General features: G+C 46.6%; 1 protein-coding gene across 1 annotated transcript in view; it reads right to left on the bottom strand.

The window, feature by feature from the left end:
* COL17A1 (collagen type XVII alpha 1 chain) overlaps positions 1-17,576 on the bottom strand; it is a 43,461-nt gene that overhangs the window by 4,917 nt on the left and 20,968 nt on the right. Inside the window, exons 23-56 of the mRNA XM_038139981.1 lie at positions 17,439-17,543; positions 16,883-16,945; positions 16,466-16,501; positions 16,271-16,324; positions 15,850-15,885; positions 15,620-15,655; positions 15,181-15,243; positions 14,793-14,828; positions 14,353-14,424; positions 13,974-14,000; positions 13,273-13,308; positions 12,700-12,735; positions 12,406-12,486; positions 11,700-11,735; positions 10,924-11,004; positions 9,655-9,708; positions 9,493-9,534; positions 8,740-8,802; positions 8,525-8,584; positions 7,991-8,017; positions 7,873-7,914; positions 7,657-7,713; positions 7,231-7,278; positions 6,572-6,685; positions 6,160-6,297; positions 5,481-5,564; positions 4,686-4,814; positions 3,520-3,609; positions 2,871-2,984; positions 2,459-2,611; positions 1,291-1,710; positions 957-1,097; positions 309-371; positions 4-75 (exon numbers count right to left, since the gene is read on the bottom strand). Of these exons, the coding sequence (XP_037995909.1) occupies positions 4-75; positions 309-371; positions 957-1,097; positions 1,291-1,710; positions 2,459-2,611; positions 2,871-2,984; positions 3,520-3,609; positions 4,686-4,814; positions 5,481-5,564; positions 6,160-6,297; positions 6,572-6,685; positions 7,231-7,278; positions 7,657-7,713; positions 7,873-7,914; positions 7,991-8,017; positions 8,525-8,584; positions 8,740-8,802; positions 9,493-9,534; positions 9,655-9,708; positions 10,924-11,004; positions 11,700-11,735; positions 12,406-12,486; positions 12,700-12,735; positions 13,273-13,308; positions 13,974-14,000; positions 14,353-14,424; positions 14,793-14,828; positions 15,181-15,243; positions 15,620-15,655; positions 15,850-15,885; positions 16,271-16,324; positions 16,466-16,501; positions 16,883-16,945; positions 17,439-17,543 (2,709 nt within the window). The remainder of the gene's footprint in view (positions 1-3; positions 76-308; positions 372-956; positions 1,098-1,290; positions 1,711-2,458; positions 2,612-2,870; positions 2,985-3,519; positions 3,610-4,685; positions 4,815-5,480; positions 5,565-6,159; positions 6,298-6,571; positions 6,686-7,230; positions 7,279-7,656; positions 7,714-7,872; positions 7,915-7,990; positions 8,018-8,524; positions 8,585-8,739; positions 8,803-9,492; positions 9,535-9,654; positions 9,709-10,923; positions 11,005-11,699; positions 11,736-12,405; positions 12,487-12,699; positions 12,736-13,272; positions 13,309-13,973; positions 14,001-14,352; positions 14,425-14,792; positions 14,829-15,180; positions 15,244-15,619; positions 15,656-15,849; positions 15,886-16,270; positions 16,325-16,465; positions 16,502-16,882; positions 16,946-17,438; positions 17,544-17,576) is intronic.

Genomic DNA, 17,576 nt, shown 5'->3' on the forward strand with positions numbered 1-17,576 from the left:
TACCTTTCTCTCCCTTCTCTCCTTTTGGTCCCCTGTGCCCGTGTCGTCCTGGTGGGCCCATCGGCCCAGGGTCACCTGAAGGAATGAGAAGACCAAGTTTGCCCTTGAGCACAAGTGACCCACAGACAGGGACAGGCCAGGGGAAGGGACACCAAGTCAATGGACAATGTTTTGGCTGAGATCCTGAAGGTGCCAGGTGAAGGTCACTGTGAGAGGGTGTGACCTTGAGCAGTGCTGTGACCTCTGTGGTCACAGTGCTGCTTCCTGGGCATGACAAGGCTGAGGAGGGAAAGGATGGCAAGCCTTACCTTTGGGTCCACGATAACCCCTCTCCCCCTTTTCACCGGGTGGTCCCTGGATGGCACCATGTGCTGGAGAGGGAAATGAAGAAGAGAGTGAATGAATGGGAGAAACCACTGCCCACTCAGACAAACTGTGAGTCACACTGGAAGGACATTTCTCTTGGATGGGATTAGACTGACAGCAAGGTTTTTAAACAGGGTTTTGGTCCCAAAAAAGTCCCAAGGACAAGCTGTGATGTCATTTCACCAGCACTCCTCTGTCACTCTCTCTGGGTGTCCTGGCTGTCACTAGGCCTGGAGCTGACCCATGCTCAGGGTGGGGAATCTGAGAGCAGAGTGAGTAGCTGGCTTTTGCTTCTGTACATGTGCCAGCCCAGCCATGTTAAAATGGGCCACAGAGCTTGTAAGCACAGAGGCCATCAGTGTTTGGGATGACCTTCCTACCAATAGTGGAAAAAAACTGATGTCCTTCCACATGGTAAGACTGTACCTCCCCAGCAAAGAAGGAAGGAGATGTAAACACCATCCACCTTCAGCTCTGCACCTTGACTTTTGCAGCATGCAAAGGAAAGGTGAGAAGATCAGTAGGTTTGTGAGAGGTTGGGGAGATCTAATATGCATGAGCCAGAAATGCCAAGCCAAAATGTCACTCACTTCTAAAGAAGTCCATGAGGTCTGCGGTGACATTGCCATAGGCTGCAAAGACCTTGCTGATGCCAGGGGGACCAGGAGGCCCTGGGGGACCTGCAGGTCCCTGTGCTGTGTAAGACATCAGGTCCTGGAGAATACCTCGGCCTGTGGAATTAAACATGTCATTTCAAAGGAGCTCTGGGAGAACTGTGGCTGCATGCTGAGGCAGAAGGTGTAAGGGAGAGGTGCAGGCAGCAGGAAGGAGAGTGAAGGGAAGTTAACAGTGTGACCAGGCACAAGGGGTGTGGAGTTGTCGGCGGGGATAGGGAGGGTCAGGATGAGCAAGCATTGCACTCACTCTGCAGGCTCTCTGACACACGGAGTGCCAGCTCGTTGTAATCCAGGGAACCAGTAAAGGAGTTGCTGTAGGATCTGCTCGACCCTGCTGATCTCCCGTGTGATTCCTCCTCTGTCAGCAGCCCATCAAAAGACCCAGCGGTGCCCATGGAGGCATCATAAGCGCCATCGCTGCTCACCGAGGCGTGGTAAGAGGATCTGCTGCTCATGGAGCTGCCATACGAGCTGCCTGTGCCCAGTGAGCCCCCGTGGGAGCCCTCAGCACCAAGGGATCCTCCATGCAAGTGCTCAGAAGCTCGTAACCCTTGGTATGATGAAGACATAGACCCAGACACAAAACCACTGTCTCCTTTGGGTCCTGGTGGTCCCTGTGGCCCAGGGGGTCCAGGGGGTCCTGAGATGTAGCTTCGAACTTCATCACCTACAAAACACAAGGGGGTACACTGGGCTTGGCAGAGATAGCACCTGAATGAAGACTGGAGTGTTAAGTTCTGTCCCACCAACCATCAGTGACCCTCATCCAGTGCCATTTCTCAGGCAGCAGGCACATGTCAACCTTGAACTTCACAGATGGCAAGACACCCTCCTTCCCATCTCTCTCACAATTTTGTGTGCCCAATCTTAGGAACATGCCCAATGATTTTGCAGAAGGCTGCACTCCTCAGGCCAATTTCAGCACCTCTGCCAAAAGAGCCATTCTGTGACCAGTTTGCCAAAACTGAGGTGTTTTTGAAAGCCTGCCCTGAACGATTTGCCAGGATGAGCTCAGACCATTGGTGCTTCACAGCCAGCTCAGTGCCGCCTCCAACCCCTCCATTATCCATGGCTCTGTGGGCAGGTGTTTGCCAAAGAAAATGCTTTTCCCATGGTAAAACTCTGCTGGTGACCTTCCTAGGGACCCATGTTCAGCACAGGCCATTTGTAACCACCCAGTGCTTGTCCCTGTTGTCTCACAATACAGATTTTGGCTGGCAGTTGGACTGAGGGGAGAAAAGCCTACAGGGTGCAGCACACTCCTGTAGAGCTGGCTGTAGAGAGAAGGTGTTGCTGCAGCCCCAGTTCAGGGAAGGCTCCTATAGGAATGTCTCAGCTGTGGCAGAGCCAGTCACCTACACAAGGTAAGACATGTCTTGGGATGTGTGTAGGAAGGATGGATGTTGTTCCCTTACTCTTCAGGTACTGGATCAGCTCACTCCTGAACTCGTCACTGTTGGTGATGTCAGCATAGGACAGGAGGCCAGTTCCAGAGAAACCTGGTGGTCCTGGAGGGCCAGGAGGGCCAGGTGGGCCCCGGACTCCAGAAAGGGAAGAGTATCCAACATCTTGAGAGAGGGAAAGAATTATTTTCCATCAGTGAGAAGATAAGGAGATTTCACATATCTGTCATGATCTTGAAAGTTTAAAGGCTCCAACCCCAACTTCCATCCCTTTACAGACAACACTGACAAATTCTTTTCTTAATACAGTGACTTGGTTTCCAGGGGCAGTCACATCCCTGCTAAGCTAAATCTCAGCCTCAAGTCCCCTCCACATCTAGAAACAGAATCACCCTGCCAGCTGTGAGAAACATAAGTGCTTTACTTTGAAGGTAGGCAGAGATGTCCTCCAGAGAGGTGCCTGGTGATCCAGGAATCCCTGGAGGTCCTGGGGGGCCTGCAGGACCAGGGGGCCCAACAACACCACTGAATTCAGAGTCTGTAAGACACAAGGGAAGAAAAGAAGTCACCCAAACAACCACAACCCTAATAAATGCTTTTTGACAATACAAGTTATGCCAGATAGAGCCAAGTAGAAGGTTTTTTTTTTTTCACTCCAGTACTTCCTGGTGTAGCCTTCTTGGTGTACCTCACTTCCTGCATGTAGATGTCACATTGGACAGTCAGGTGATTCCAAAGAGAGTAAAGTCCCTATTTTTAAAATATATTTTTAAAGAGGCATACAAAATGATGCCTTTAAGCTGCGGAGTTTGGATAAAACAAAGGGCTCCTTCATGCCCATCTCCAAGACAGCCCCACTGCTGTTGCTCCTTGCAGGAGCATGGTGCTCCAGCTGCAGCCCCCTGTGGGTTGTGCAGGTGCCAGCAAAGGCCTGCAGTGCTGCTAAGGACAAAGGATCATCAGAGGGTTGTTTGTGACGATAGGCCAAAAGGGAAATTATGTGACTAAGGCTGTAAAAAAGATCTTGGGGGCACATAGAGCCCCATGGCAGGGGAGTGAAGAAGTTGGCTTACTTCGCAGGTACGCTGTCAGGTCACTGTAAGATATGCCAGGTGACCCTGGAGGCCCAGGTGGCCCAGGCAGTCCAATGCTCATCCCAGAACCTGCAAAATCCAACAGATCCACATTATCAGAACAGGCTGAGCAGACAGTGTAAGCAGACAGGCCACAGGGCTTGTTCACAGGCAATGCAGGAGGGGCTCCTGCAGAGTGGAGTGTCCCCATCAGCAGGCTGTGCCAGGAGCCAGAGCTCAAACCTTGTTCTGGACTTGTGACTTTGCCCTGACAATCCCAAGGACACCCACAGACAGGCAGGCAGAGGCTTCTACTCCTGGCAAAAGCTCTGCACCTCATGAACCCATTACATGATGGGGGCACCCCCAGACTTGCAGCTCAGCTGCAACCCACAGGCTGATGCATGTGCTGCTCTCCCTGTGTCTGCAGCTCTAGGGCAACACTCTGCAGTTTGTGATTTGTGTTAATGAAATGTCCCTGCTGACAAAATGCAACTGTACTGCCCGAGCCATTGGAGTGCTGCCATTACACTGCAGTTTCCTGCTGGAAATTCCCTCCATCTTAGGAGCACTCCACTAGTGACATCTGGTCTCAAAGAGCAGTTCAGAGAAACTGAGCATGGACCAGGCTGTGTTTTCAAGCAGACAGTTGCAGCTACTAGGATTAGGCACTGCTGCTGGGATGCTCAAGGAGTTCTCTCTGTTGAACAGTTCTTATATGCCATATCACCCCTTTACAGATGGGAAAATGAAGAAGAGACATAGAAATTGTTTCAACTAACTTCTAAGAGTTTGTTGCCTGAGCTGCCTTGACACAAAGTGGGAACAGACCAACTCTTTCACAGAGAAATATATCCTGACCACAGAGATAAAGGTTAGAAAGGCACTTAAAGGTGTTGATGGAACTTCTAAGATGGCTAAGATGAAATTTTGTTCCTAAGCTCAATTTTTAACGAAGAAAGGATTCATTACTACTCTGTCAGTGGTATCTTAGCTACAGGGTATCTTTGTTCTCTTCCAAGTCTCTTACAGTCCCTGTGAGGAGGTCTCTGTACACAGGGATTCACACAATTAGCACTGGAATAATTTCTACTGACTTGACAACATCAGCTTTGTGTGGGGCTCCCAAAGGAACAGAGGGAAACACACACTAATAAAACCATTACTTGACAAGTAGCTGATAAACCTCCTGGTCAGCTCATCATAATCCAGTGACAGAGACATTCCATCTCCCCCTGGCCCAGGAGGTCCTGGTGGGCCCCGAGGTCCAATGAGATACTGACGAATTTCTTCTCCTAGAAATGAAAAAAAGCATCTTGAAAGGCTGTCCAGCTGCTGCACAGACACCAAGTGTGAGGAGTTCCCAGCCTGTGAGCTGAGCCCCCTCCACCAGGGAAATCATCAAAACCTATGGATGCAAAGCTCCTTTTCTCCCTCTTTTCTGAGTGAATTCTCCTGTATATGGTGCTAGAAACATTTGTGACAAGGCTGGGAACCTCCTATAATAAGGGCATGAGGAGGATGAGAATTTGGATGGCTTAAGGGACCTCCCTGTGGTCTGTTTGTTTCAGAACACCCTGGACAACTTCTTGGGTAAAGGGAATGAAAAGCAGCTCAGGGAAAGACTATGCTGAGCTTTGTGACACTTTGGAGCCATTTGGAGCACAGTGCTGGCCAGCAAAATCATTACCTTCAGGGACAGCCAAATGACAACCTGGAGATTTACCTGTCAGCCCACAGAAACAGTGTGTATAGAAAAGAATACAGAGTTGGGGATCCCCTTCACCTTAAGAACAACATTGTAAGGCTATGGGGGGAACACTGAGAGTGAGGGAGCTGGAAAGCAGAACACTCTGAAGCAGCTTCAGGTAACTCCAGTTGCAGTCTGGAGACTGGAAGGGAAAGGGAGATCTCCAGGATGCTTTACCCTCAATCCCACATTTCCCTTGAGGGTCACTTACTTTGCAGCAGGTCCAGAAGTTCTTGGTACAAAATGGATGTAGTGGATACTGAGCTAGAAAATGACTCATAGCGACCTGAAGAGCCTGTGGGAATGAAAAGGTTTCACATGAGCCAGTATGAGACAGAAGGGGGGGCGGGAGGGGGCGGGGTCAGGAAGGAACAAAGGACAGATCAATTAATTAACTGGTAGAATGGGCTTCTCATGCCCCCAGCTATGAAACAGTTGCTCTCTCACACATCCTGGTCATCTCTGGGTCATCACACACAGCTGTGTGCTCTGAGCATTTCTGATTGAGATTTCAGGCTGTCTGGGGATTTCATCTACTTTAGGAGGGTCCCAAGCACACAAGACAACCTCCAAATTCTCGAGACCACATATACTAAATAAAGCCATCTCTATTTGGGGTCTTTGGGGTGTCAAAGAGTCTAACAGCAAATGTTTAATATAAGACTTTTTAAACAGCAGCAACTGCTAGTTAATCTAACCATTAAAAAAGGACAAGGCTCAGAGGACATCTCAGCTGTGTAGAGTCCTGGGCCAGACTGCTGAAGATGAATAACCTGGTTGGGGTGCTGCTATTAAAAGACTTGTTTCTCCTCTGGTTCTCACCTCCTAGATGCTGCACAAGCTCAGCTGAGGGCATGACTCAGTACAGAGTTTACCAACATGGTGCTTACTTGTCATATAGCTCATGACACGGGTAGCCAGCTCTGCATAATCCAAGGTCACCCCATCTGCAGTGGTGATAAGTCCAGGTGGGCCTGGAGGGCCTGGTGGGCCTTGGGCACCAGTGAGATAATTTCTGACGTTGTCACCTATGTAGAAAGCCCAAGATATACCCACATCACTCAGAGGGAGGACTGACCATACGCACAATTACCACACCCTCTTCCTCTGACAACAAACAGGACAACAGAAGGACAGTTCTACAGAGGCCACAGTGGACAACAGCACTTCACAGTATTCAGCAGAAATAAGCCCAGAGTAGCATGGCTGTTATTTCTAATAGAAGAGGGACAAGGCCCTAGGGAACAAAAGAGAGACAGGCGTGAAACTGCTGACCTACAGCAAAAATCTCTTTATACTCACTCTTCAGGTAGTCAGTCACATACTGCTGAATCTCTTGAGATGAACCTCCACTTGGGCCAGGAGGACCAGGGGGTCCAGGAGGTCCTGGGGGTCCCTGAATTTGTCTCGATCCACCTACAGAAAGCATTGTAAGAAAAATGAGTGGTTTTGGCACAGTTGCATTAGACCATGTGATAGTAAAGTGTACTTGCATTAAGCCCTTCCCACAGGCCTGGAAAGACCTTTGGACGGGCTCCCCCTGCACCTTGAAATACAGTCTGAGCAAGGGCTATTTTGCAGTATAATGTCTCCAATTAATTCAGCATCTTATAATTCAGCCTGTGCAGGGCTGAGTCCAGAGACATTCCTGGCTTTGTACAGGCAGACCTGGTGGGCTTGTGCACTAGAGTGCAGTGCTGTGCAGAATATAGATGGAGATCACAGAGCTCAAGCTCATTAGTCAACATCACTGCCCTGCTGTTCCCAATCCCAGTCAGCCTGGGCAGCACCAGTTCAAGAACCTGTCCACACAGAGGCAAAACTCTGGCTTAAAGGATTCCCAGTAAGTTGGAAAAAGAAAACTGTCAATTCTTAAATTTTCTGATTTAAGGCAAGCTACGCAGAAAGAGGATATCAGCATTCCTTCTTCATATCAGAGCAATGATGGTCTGGCCTCTTACCTCGAGATGCTCCTGGGATGCCAGGTGCACCTGGGACACCTGCATCACCTGGAAAAGAGTGAGGGAGACAGACACTTGTCATGTGTGTGACTGCATGCTGCACACTTGGTCATGTGAAACAGTTAAGCTTCATGTTGTCAGAGAAGCAGCTACCCAGCCCTTGCAATGAGCGTCTTGAAATGCCAGCTTGTTGGGAAAGAGCATAAGGAAGAGATGATGACAGCCTGCTTTCCTGAGCCTTCTGTGACCTGGTCAAGTGCCTTGGGCTCACAGCAGTTCTATTGCTGTGGTCCTGCTTTGCCTGAAAAGGCAGTGGTGAGCACAGCTCTAGCTCCCAAAGGACCAGGTTGTTCCATCCTTTAGTCTCAACCATGCTTGGATGTGTGAGGCCACCCCCAATAAAAGAAAGAAGATTTTTAACTTCACCTTTTGGTCCAGGTGGGCCAGGTGGGCCTGGGGGTCCCTGTATGGTGACTCTTTCACCTGCCAGTTGCAGAAAGAGAGTCAGAGATTCGCAGGAATAAAGTATGTAGACAAAATCCTGGCTCCACTACAATTAAGTTAGAATGACTTGAGCAGGATTTTGGCCTGATTTCAGCCCAGCGATAATGAATTCAAAGGGGAAAGGGGGAACAGACTAACCGTGGGAGGAGAACGCTGAAAGGCCAGGATCACCCGGTTCTCCTGCATGAGACACAGAAATGAAGGAGCACTCGTACACCCAGGCAAGCCACCCTGAAAGCCACTGATATCTCCTTACCTGTGAATCCCCGTGGACCTCGTTCACCTGTGAACAGGGAAGCAGAGGAACAGTGTTAGGATTTGCTTCATTCTCATTAGCAACATCCCAGCCCACACTGCAGCTTATCATCTTGGCCTTCAATTTGTAGAGGAGAAATGGGTAAAGGAGCAGGTCCACATTTTTCTGCCAGCTTATAGTTGAGCTACACTTCACAGAGCCACCTCCTTGCACTGACTTAGTCCACACTGCATTTTGCAAAAGGGCTGTCCCATTCAATGGCAAATCTGAAGTTCTGAATGTTCTTGAGTATAATGGGCTTGCAAAGTTAGGATCTGAATACAGTGACTGCCTTGACACCAGTACTGGAGGCTAACAAATTTCTTTGACAAAGACTGACTTGTTTTACAGCAGACTGAAGTCCTACTTAATGACAACTGTGCTAGCTTTCTTACAGAGAAAGGCAGGAATTTCTGCTCCTAAGCCCTTTCTTCTTTTCAGTATAAGGCGCTAATATCCCCCTAACACTTCGGTAAGGCAGCACAATATACCCACCTTGGTCTCCCTTCGGGCCTGGTGGTCCTGGTGGACCTGGTGGGCCTGTGAGGAATGCTTCTGCAATTCAAACAAAGAGATTTCTTCATGACATCCAACGGAACATCAAACAAGGTTTCTCTGGCTCCACTTGGTCCTAGCCATTATGTAAGCTCTCTGGAACCCCAACAGGACATTCCCAGGACCAGATGACAGAATGAATGGCAAGACCCTACCTGAGGTGGACATGGATGATCCTGGTCTCCCTGGTGGGCCTGGAGGTCCTGGCAACCCTTCTCCTAGGAAAAAGGGACACAGAAGGGCTTCAGGAAGGATCAGCCTCAGCAGTGTAAGTAAATGAACGTAAGAACTGCTACATCTCCAGCCACAGCCTTAGCTTGAGTATTTCCCAGCATAGGCCCTTATCACTGTTTCCTTCACACATCTATCCCCGTAGATATTTTTCATTATCATTTGCCACTGCAGCAAAAGGACAGAAAAGGACAGAAAAACTCCTTTCTTTGTGGTACTGGGTGCCTATCCCATCACATACCTAACCTGCTCCCTTTTCCTACTGAGCAGAGAGCAAGGAATGGGGTTCTGCTCCTGTCACATGTCCTCCCACATCTTCCCTGTTCTGGCTATGCTACAGGATGGGGCATGGGGATATATTCCTCATTATAAGAACCTCACATGTGTCTGCAGCTGAAAGTTAAGGCTGGACAAGTAAGAAGTAAATATGGAATTAAATGCAGTTACTTCCTTTGGCAACTTGAAAATTTTGAGTGTCTTCCCAAAAAGTATGGCTTTTACTAATTAATACTCTGGCTAGAACCCTCTGCAAAAGCAAATGGTTTTTTGTTGGGCAGCATCTTGCTGCAGTGAAATTGTGTTGGTAGAAACCCACTATGTGACATTCTGCTTCCAGCCCTAGGCCTTGGAAAAAACCTCCCACTTTCCAGTTGGGTTTCAGAGGAAAGAGCTCTTACCTGGGGGACCACGAGGTCCAGGGGGTCCCTGCACAGATTCACCTGATGACAAAAGAAACAGGGGTATTAGGGAACATTTACTCAGCAAACTGCATGGCCCAGAAACGTGCCATGCTGTGTCAGCATTCCTTGCTTAGGGGCTGAGCTCTGTATATTCCATACCTGGTGGTCCAGGGGGACCTGGTGGTCCTGCTCGCCCTTGTAGATCTCCCAGCACTGTGCAAAAGAAAAACATAAACAAGGGAAAATTGTTGCTATGGAGCGACTGCTGCTATGGAAACTGTCAATATATTGCTGCTAGAAGCTCTTACAATCAACAGTGGACTAAGATGGGACCTGGGTGACCTAAACCCAAGATGAAGAAGAGGGGGGAGAGGAGAGATGTGTGTGGTTAGGACATGAAGCAAAATACAGCTCTGAGCAGGATATTGGAAACAGGGAGGAGAGTAATGGTTGTTGAGAGGAAGAGCAAAGGACTCAAAGAAGGAGGGAAAGAACTTCAAGGAGAGGAAAGACTCTTTAAAAGAGGCAAGTTTTGGGAGGAGAACATAACACAGACATTATTTAACAAGCAGCTGCACCATGTTATCTTGACTGCACTGTGTGATGTACCCTCATCTCCGAGCTGAGGCACAAACTCAAGGTTCAGGGAAGCTGTGATCCAGGGCACCTGAATGGGGAACTGGACAGTACGGAAGCATGGTCTGAATCTACATGGCCCCATCTGGATGGTGATCAGACAAGGATCATTTATAATTTTATGCCCTCTTCTACCTTGCTGCAAACTTGCAGAGGTCCCAGATGCTAGGAATAGCAACTCTAAGTGCATTACACATCTTTGTGTAATGCAAAACAGTGTTGCACAGAGCAATCACCTGGAATGTTGCTAAACCATTCTGTTCAGCTCCGCTTATTTTCATCTGAAAATTTTAAAATTTTCACAAAATGTAAATTTTTTTAATCGTAAAATTTATTTGTTCCCATGTGAATTCAGCCTTTAATTTGAAGAGAGATTATTTCTGTTGCTTAGATTAACATGCCTTTTCAAACTGGTTCTCATCTTACAGATGGCTCCATGCTCATATTGCACAGGGAACTGCCCTGTGTGAACTCAGTGGCTGGAAGCTCTCAGCTCTGTATCTCCCCTGTTAGTGGCTGCTCGCCAGCCACCATTCCTCAGCTTCCCTCTCTGTGATGCGGGCCTGATGCCCTTTGCCTCCTTTTGAAAGGACTTTAGGATGCACAGATGAGGAGGAAAGAAGAGGTAGCTGGCACTGCAGACACACCACCACACACACACTCCTACACAGACATACTTGCCCCATGTCACATTGAAAAGAAAGAGTTAGGGGCATCTCCTGGTAGCTGTGAGCAGGCCTTGAAGCTCTGACATATCTCCAGGCAAAGGAGTGGAAAGGCAGGGCCACTTACTTTGAGATGCTAATGATGAGACTTCTGTTCTGATGGTTTCTACCACAGCTTCACCTGGGGATCCTTTCTCACCCCGTGGACCTTTTTCCAGGAAAAAAAAAAAGTAACAGAGAAAGGGAGTTGTGTAACTGAGAGAGGGTGACATTTTGTACCTACTCTGACAAGAGGTTCAGACTTTTCTTATGAGAACTGGGAGCATGAACTCAGTCCCCAGATCTGAGGGACACTGCATTCAAGCATGGAAATTATGCCCAGTTTGCTCTAACAGGATCATAGAAAACCAGCTGAGAAAGATTCTTAGGGGTCAGTTCTGTTCAGGCCCTTTCTAAGAGATGTCTGCCCAACTGGCAGTGCTTTCACAGTGACATTAATCCCAATTTGGCTCTAGTTTGTTCTCCTGCCTTTCAAAATGGCAGGAGGTATCCAGCTGGGCTATACCCCCTATCACAGAAAGGCAACAGCACTTGAGGAGTGCCTTAGAAATACCAGCCTTCAGGAAAAATAGCATAAGCAAAAAAAGACATTTGCAGCATCCACATTACACTGGCTCTTATCCTCTTACCACCCTCCTTCTTCCCTTGGGAAAACAAAAAAATTATAAAAATTCTTTACTAGATTAATTAAGCCAAATAATGCAACAAAATGAACTGAAACGAAGAAATCTGTGAACAAAAGGGAGAGGGAATGTGCCAAGGGCTTAGAGAATTAGAAACAAAGAAAAACTAATGAATTCCTTTCTATTAAGAAGCATAATCAAAGCTGAAGGAAAATGGTACCTTGCTGTCCAGGGAGACCAGCTGGTCCAACAGGACCTAGTTTCAAAGGAAAAAACTCAAATTTCATTAGCTTTTACTGGCTGTATTTTACAATAGCAGAAAATAATCAATAGGACTTTTATAAGAACTGAGACTATCAAAAAATGTATTTTCTACACGACTAAATGGAATTGCTATGGGGTATGAATTAATCAATGCCCCATATATTACTTGAATTTCCATCCTGTGGCAATTAAAATGCTTGGTGCCTCTTGGACTGGGGAAATAACCAGAATGCCACTGACCACAACAGAAAAGGGATGCAAAAGGCTTAACCCTCCTCTCACATTCCATACTGCAAACTGAGACTGTCTCTGCCAAAGCAGCTCCAGGACTAGCTCCAGGCACAGAAGTGCCATGAGGATCAGGGCTCAGGAGCTCTGCTGCTTGACACCAGCATGCTGGAGGGCAGTGTCTGACTGGACAGGGGAGCCTGAGGCCCGAGCTCATGCACAGCCAGTGTGTGTGTGAGAAAGATTTACAGACGCTTGAATGGGAGTTCTGCTGCCTTGAACTCAAAGCTGAGACTGGAAAACAAGGACTTCCTAATTCCAGCAACAGTGCTGGGAAAGGGATTAGACACAAGCCTGCCTTCCTGACCAGTGAAAGAGCTTGATTCTAATCCCTGGATTTGACCAATCACTGCTTTGTACCCATCAGTACTCACCTGGAACACCTGGAGGACCAGTGGGGCCAGGTGGGCCTGGGGGACCTGGTGGGCCTGGCAGAGTAATAGTTGATGAACCCTCTGAAAAATAAACACCCAGATTTGCACACAGACACTTATATTCCCACATCCAGTGAATGTGTAAAAATCTATGCTTAAGAAATACCACATCTGTGGCATATATATTCTCCCAACACAGGTCTGACACACAGTCAAGATGAATTGAGGAGGCACAAAAAAACCCAGAGAAAACCCTCCTAAATCAGAAGTGGGACCTCTCACAGCACTACATACCCGCACTTATTACTTTTCCTGGAGCTCCAGGTTCTCCTAGGAAAACAAAGGTACAAAAGTTGAGCTTCTTTTTAGGAGAGTGGGTAAGTCCTATAATAAGCTCAGTAACATTGTACTATTAAGCATGTAGTTTCTGCTGTTTCTGCTCTTGATCTCATCCAAGAAGTCACAACACTAGAAGGTCATGGGGGAAGCAAAAGAGCTGTGCTAATCCAGAGAAGCCCTCTGATCAGCTTTCCAAGCACTACATCTGCCAGCATAGGCAAAAGCTTGATTTATCCGAGGCAGGCACACAGCTTCCACTGCAGTCACCAGGCATCTTATGCTCAGGGCAGAACCGGGCTTCAGAGGTTTGCTCAAAGGAGAGCTGCTATGCCAAATCCCTCAGCAGATGTCCCCACTGCCCTCCGTGTATGCTCAGAGAAGCTTTGCCTACCGTGCTTCTCAAACCTTCCCTTCCCAAAGCCACTAGATGCCACTGTTGATCCAGGGACTGGTCAGTGGAGCAGCTAATCCTTAATAAAATGAAATCCTTAGAGAGAAAATGAGCATTAGGGAAGAAACAAAACTCACCTTTAGCCCCTGGTCGGCCTGGGTTGCCTGGAAGTCCTGATATGAAGTAGACAAACAATTTAAAATGGTCAGTGCAAATATTGTTTGCTGTATGTTTTTCAGGTACCCCAGCTGTTTTACTTGTGGGTTTATAGAAGGAGCTCCCTACTCAAGACCCCAGCTTTCAGCCTTTATAAGCAGGTTCCTGGGGACTTTATAAGCAAGTGGAGGAACAGACTGAGCTGGTTGTGTCCCTGGACTTCCCTGGTCTCACTCCTCCCCGGATGATGACATTGCTTCACAGATTTACCTGTAGCTGCTTCTAGGTACTGCTACCTGTCCTGAGGCTCGTGGATGAATTCCCTGTTGAACTGTGTCTCCCCCCACCACCTCTGCTTACAGATGTCACATCATCTGTTTACATCTCTATTGCTACATCCTGTCCCTTCTGTTTCTGCTGCTGACTAGAAGGACTTTTCATTGATGCACGGGGAACTAAAATGTTATGTTTTGGGGAAAGGCAAAATTTCAACACTCAAAAGTCTTGCATTGCTCAAAAATCACACATCTTGTACAAAATCTGTTTCAAAAGCCAAAGGAGATGTGGAAACCTTGGGATATCACTTTGGAAACCCTGAGCACCACAGAGGGAAAATTACAAGGGTTTTTTTGAACCCACATTAAAGTGTGTCATTGATACACTGGAATATGGAAAAGCCTACCTGGCGGTCCTTGGGGTCCTGTGAGACCTGTCAGAAAAAAGCAAAAACTCTTAAGATGTCTAAAAAAATTTCATGTGGGAAAAGGTTAGAAAGGGAGAAAAAGATTACATTTATGTGAAATTATAGCACACAATGCTCAAGTGGTTGAAACTGGCGTAGCAACTGGTATGTAAATCAGTTCATAGCAGCTGATGTTTGCACTGTGGGCCATTTTGAGATCATAAAGGGTCTAGATTCTCTATGTATTTTCCTTTCACCACCACCTTAGGAATACAGAGATCCTCTGCCAGACTTAAATTCAAATTAAGACTGGAAATTGACAAATACATATGTGTTCCTGACTGAGCAAAAAGCATTTTTATTCTCTCTATGCTTTTACCTGGCTCTCCAGCATCTCCAGTGGGTCCTGGAGGGCCCCTGGCACCTGGCATTCCCATAAGACCTGGTTCACCTAGGGATAAAATCACCATTAACAAGACAGAAGTCATTAACATACAATTTACCGATCCACTCAAGCTTGGCTGTTCTGCAGCACTTTCTACCTATTGTATTCCCACAGCCAAGTGGCCATCTCCAGCATCAGTGTCTGGGGGGGGAAACATCAATGACAGAAGAGTTCTGTAGAGAGGTAAGTCTGTCACAAGTTTACAGCCTGCTCCATTATATGTCTCAGTTCCATGTTTACAGGCTGACTCTACAGTTCTGAGACAGAAGATCCCAGAACACGAATCTGCTGCCATCTTTCTCCCACTCCTTTTACAAATCAACTCCTGCCAAATCAGAAAGTACTTGCACTTCTACCTCAAAGGAAGCTCTTACCTTTTTCACCTGGCTGTCCATCACGACCAGCTTGTCCTGTCCAAAGAAAGAGACTGTCAGGGACTTCTGAAACAGTACCACAGTTATCCTCTCTTCCTCCAAAGTGGAACACAGCCCTAAGCCTAAGAGTGGCTTTTCTACACATTGCATCTGAAAGAAACCTTGGCTACAGTTACTGAAGGTCCAGGAAGCATTCATTCAAAACTTAACTGCAGGACATTTTTTTCTGAATGTATGGACTAATCACAGTTGTCTAGATGAAAGACCTAGGATCACAACAAGCACGATTCCACTCCTGTGTTGTTTCCTTGTCTGTGCTCACAGAAACACAATCTGGATGGCAATGACATTGCCTCCCATGTAAATACAGCTGCTTTCTGGTACCCACCTGCAGGTCCTTTAGCCCCTGGTTCTCCAGGAGGTCCAGGTATTCCTCTTGAGCCTTGTTCACCTGTAGCAAAAGAGTATGAAAATGAATCAAACAACTCTTGAACAATTCTGTCAGCAATATTTGCTGCTTTTCAACTGAAAACCAGCATCGACAGGATGCTCCGGCCTCATGATTCACAACTGTCTCTGGGCATTAGAAATGCTCAAGTGATGTGAATATAGGGCATGTGAGAGAGGATTTTCCTAAAGCTAAATGCAAAGATTATTACCAAGATTACTGGAATCAATAATGGGATCTATTTGTTTATAATTTTGGTGCAAAAATAAAACTCCTATAACCAGTAAACATCATTACAGTGTTTCAGAAAGCTAACTGGGATTGGCTGGGCTGTACTTTTATTAGGTTGGATGCTATTCCAGTATTTCAATCCACTGACCTGTCATTCCACGAGAACCCTTCTCACCCTGATCACCTGTGGTAGAAAAAAGGGACAAATTCTGTGAGATTGCTTCATTGTAAAATGTTTCCATCAGAGAAAATAAAGTCTGCTTTCTGACAAGAGCACAGAAGAAAAAGCCAAAGATGGATAAAACTCATGGACAGTATCCATATCTAAAGGAATCTAAAGAAAATAACCACAAAAAAATACCTAATTGGTCAACATACCTTTGGGTCCAGGGGGTCCACTGGCTCCTTTTTCACCTGAAAGAGATATGGATGATTGAACAATAGTACTAGCAAATCATAAGGGAAAGGCATTTAGTGCATCAAGAAAAATCATAAGGGAAATACAGATTCTTTGTTACCCGACAAACTCAAACTGGAAATTATTTTCCTTTAACACAGCTCCACCCACCCGTTTTTCCTCTCTTAGACTGCTATATTACCTCTGTGTCCCCTGCATTTCTCAATATTTGCTAGCAATCACTGGCTAAGTTTTGGTTTGCTTCCCTTTTCTTCAGTCTTATGCTTTTCTTTGCCCAGAGAATCAGTGTGACATGGTCAGATCACATCTGCTGCTCAGAGCAGTGCTAGAAGAGCACCTCAGCTAGTGCTGCGTTGATTGCCAGGGGGAAGAGAAAGTTACCTTTAGCACCTGGGAGTCCTGCTTCACCTCTAAATCCTTGTAGGCCAGGAGGACCTGCAGAAAAATGAGATGGAGGTTTTCATTCATCCCACTCACCACAATGCATCACTGAAGCAGAAAATCTATGAGAAACTGTCACTCTGTTTTTGTTCTCCCCAGTCTCTAGATGCCACAGCAAAGGAATGCAGCACTCACCTGGAGGACCTTGTGGACCTGGAGAACCCATCAGACCTGTAAGGAACATGGATTTTCTTTTAGTAACATCATAATTAGAAAATGATCATATTGCTTTCAGTTTGCCCAACAGCATCCACAACCCAACAGGTTGGAATTGGAATTTCCTCAGCCACTGGAAGAATTTGCATTACTGGCATCCTCAAACCAGGACAAGAAATTTAGAGAACTCAGTCCTTGTGACATTGAGGAAATGTTTTCCACTAAAGTAAAGAGACCCAAGCCATCCATCTCAGCTGAGATGCTGGGATATGTGCTTCAGACCATTAATCCACTATTCTGCTTACTGCAGAGTAACACAAGTGAAATGGGACGGCTGGAGTGCCCATTTACTCCTAACCTCTCCGCTAGGTGTTCTCTCTCCATCGTCACATTTACCTTTTAGGCCAGTAGAACCTGGGGGTCCAGGCGGCCCTGGAGGACCCGGCTCACCAACAGCACCTGCAAAATAAGAGCATGAATAGACATGGTAGAATACAGCAATGATACCATTTTTCCATTATTCCATCTACTGTTATTCTTTCTCTGGTAAATGTCATGAATAATCTGCTCATCAGTTCAAAACACCCAAATAAATATGCACTGGCCAAGAAAAGAATATGAGCTCACAGGGCTTTATTTTAATTCCCCAGCTTTGATGATCTGGATAACAGGGAAGAAGATAACCTTGACAGTGAAGTGATTTTGGTTCTGTCAGACTCAAACTTGACTGTAAGATCTGGGAAACCAAAGCAATCCTTGTTTACCCATTATAAGTCTGCCAAAAAAAAAATCCTGATGGCCATATTAATCTGTGCTGGGAAATGTATAGATAGGAAATCTGGATTGGAATAGTGAAATCAAATTTTATCACTGCGGTGTTCTATTAATCAGGACCAAAATCTTGCTTTTGTCCATCTCTGTTTTATCCAACAACAAGACACTTGGTTCCTACCTCTGTCTCCTTTTTCTCCAAATCCAGGTGGTCCTGGTTCCCCTCGAGGCCCTGGTATCCCTTCTCTACCTCTTTGTCCCATTGGACCTTCCATGCCAGGCTCACCTACAGGAAACAAATGCCTTGTAAAACCAGGCG

The sequence above is a fragment of the Motacilla alba genome, chromosome 6 (genome assembly GCF_015832195.1).
Source record: "Motacilla alba alba isolate MOTALB_02 chromosome 6, Motacilla_alba_V1.0_pri, whole genome shotgun sequence".
Taxonomy (NCBI): Eukaryota; Metazoa; Chordata; class Aves; order Passeriformes; family Motacillidae; genus Motacilla; species Motacilla alba.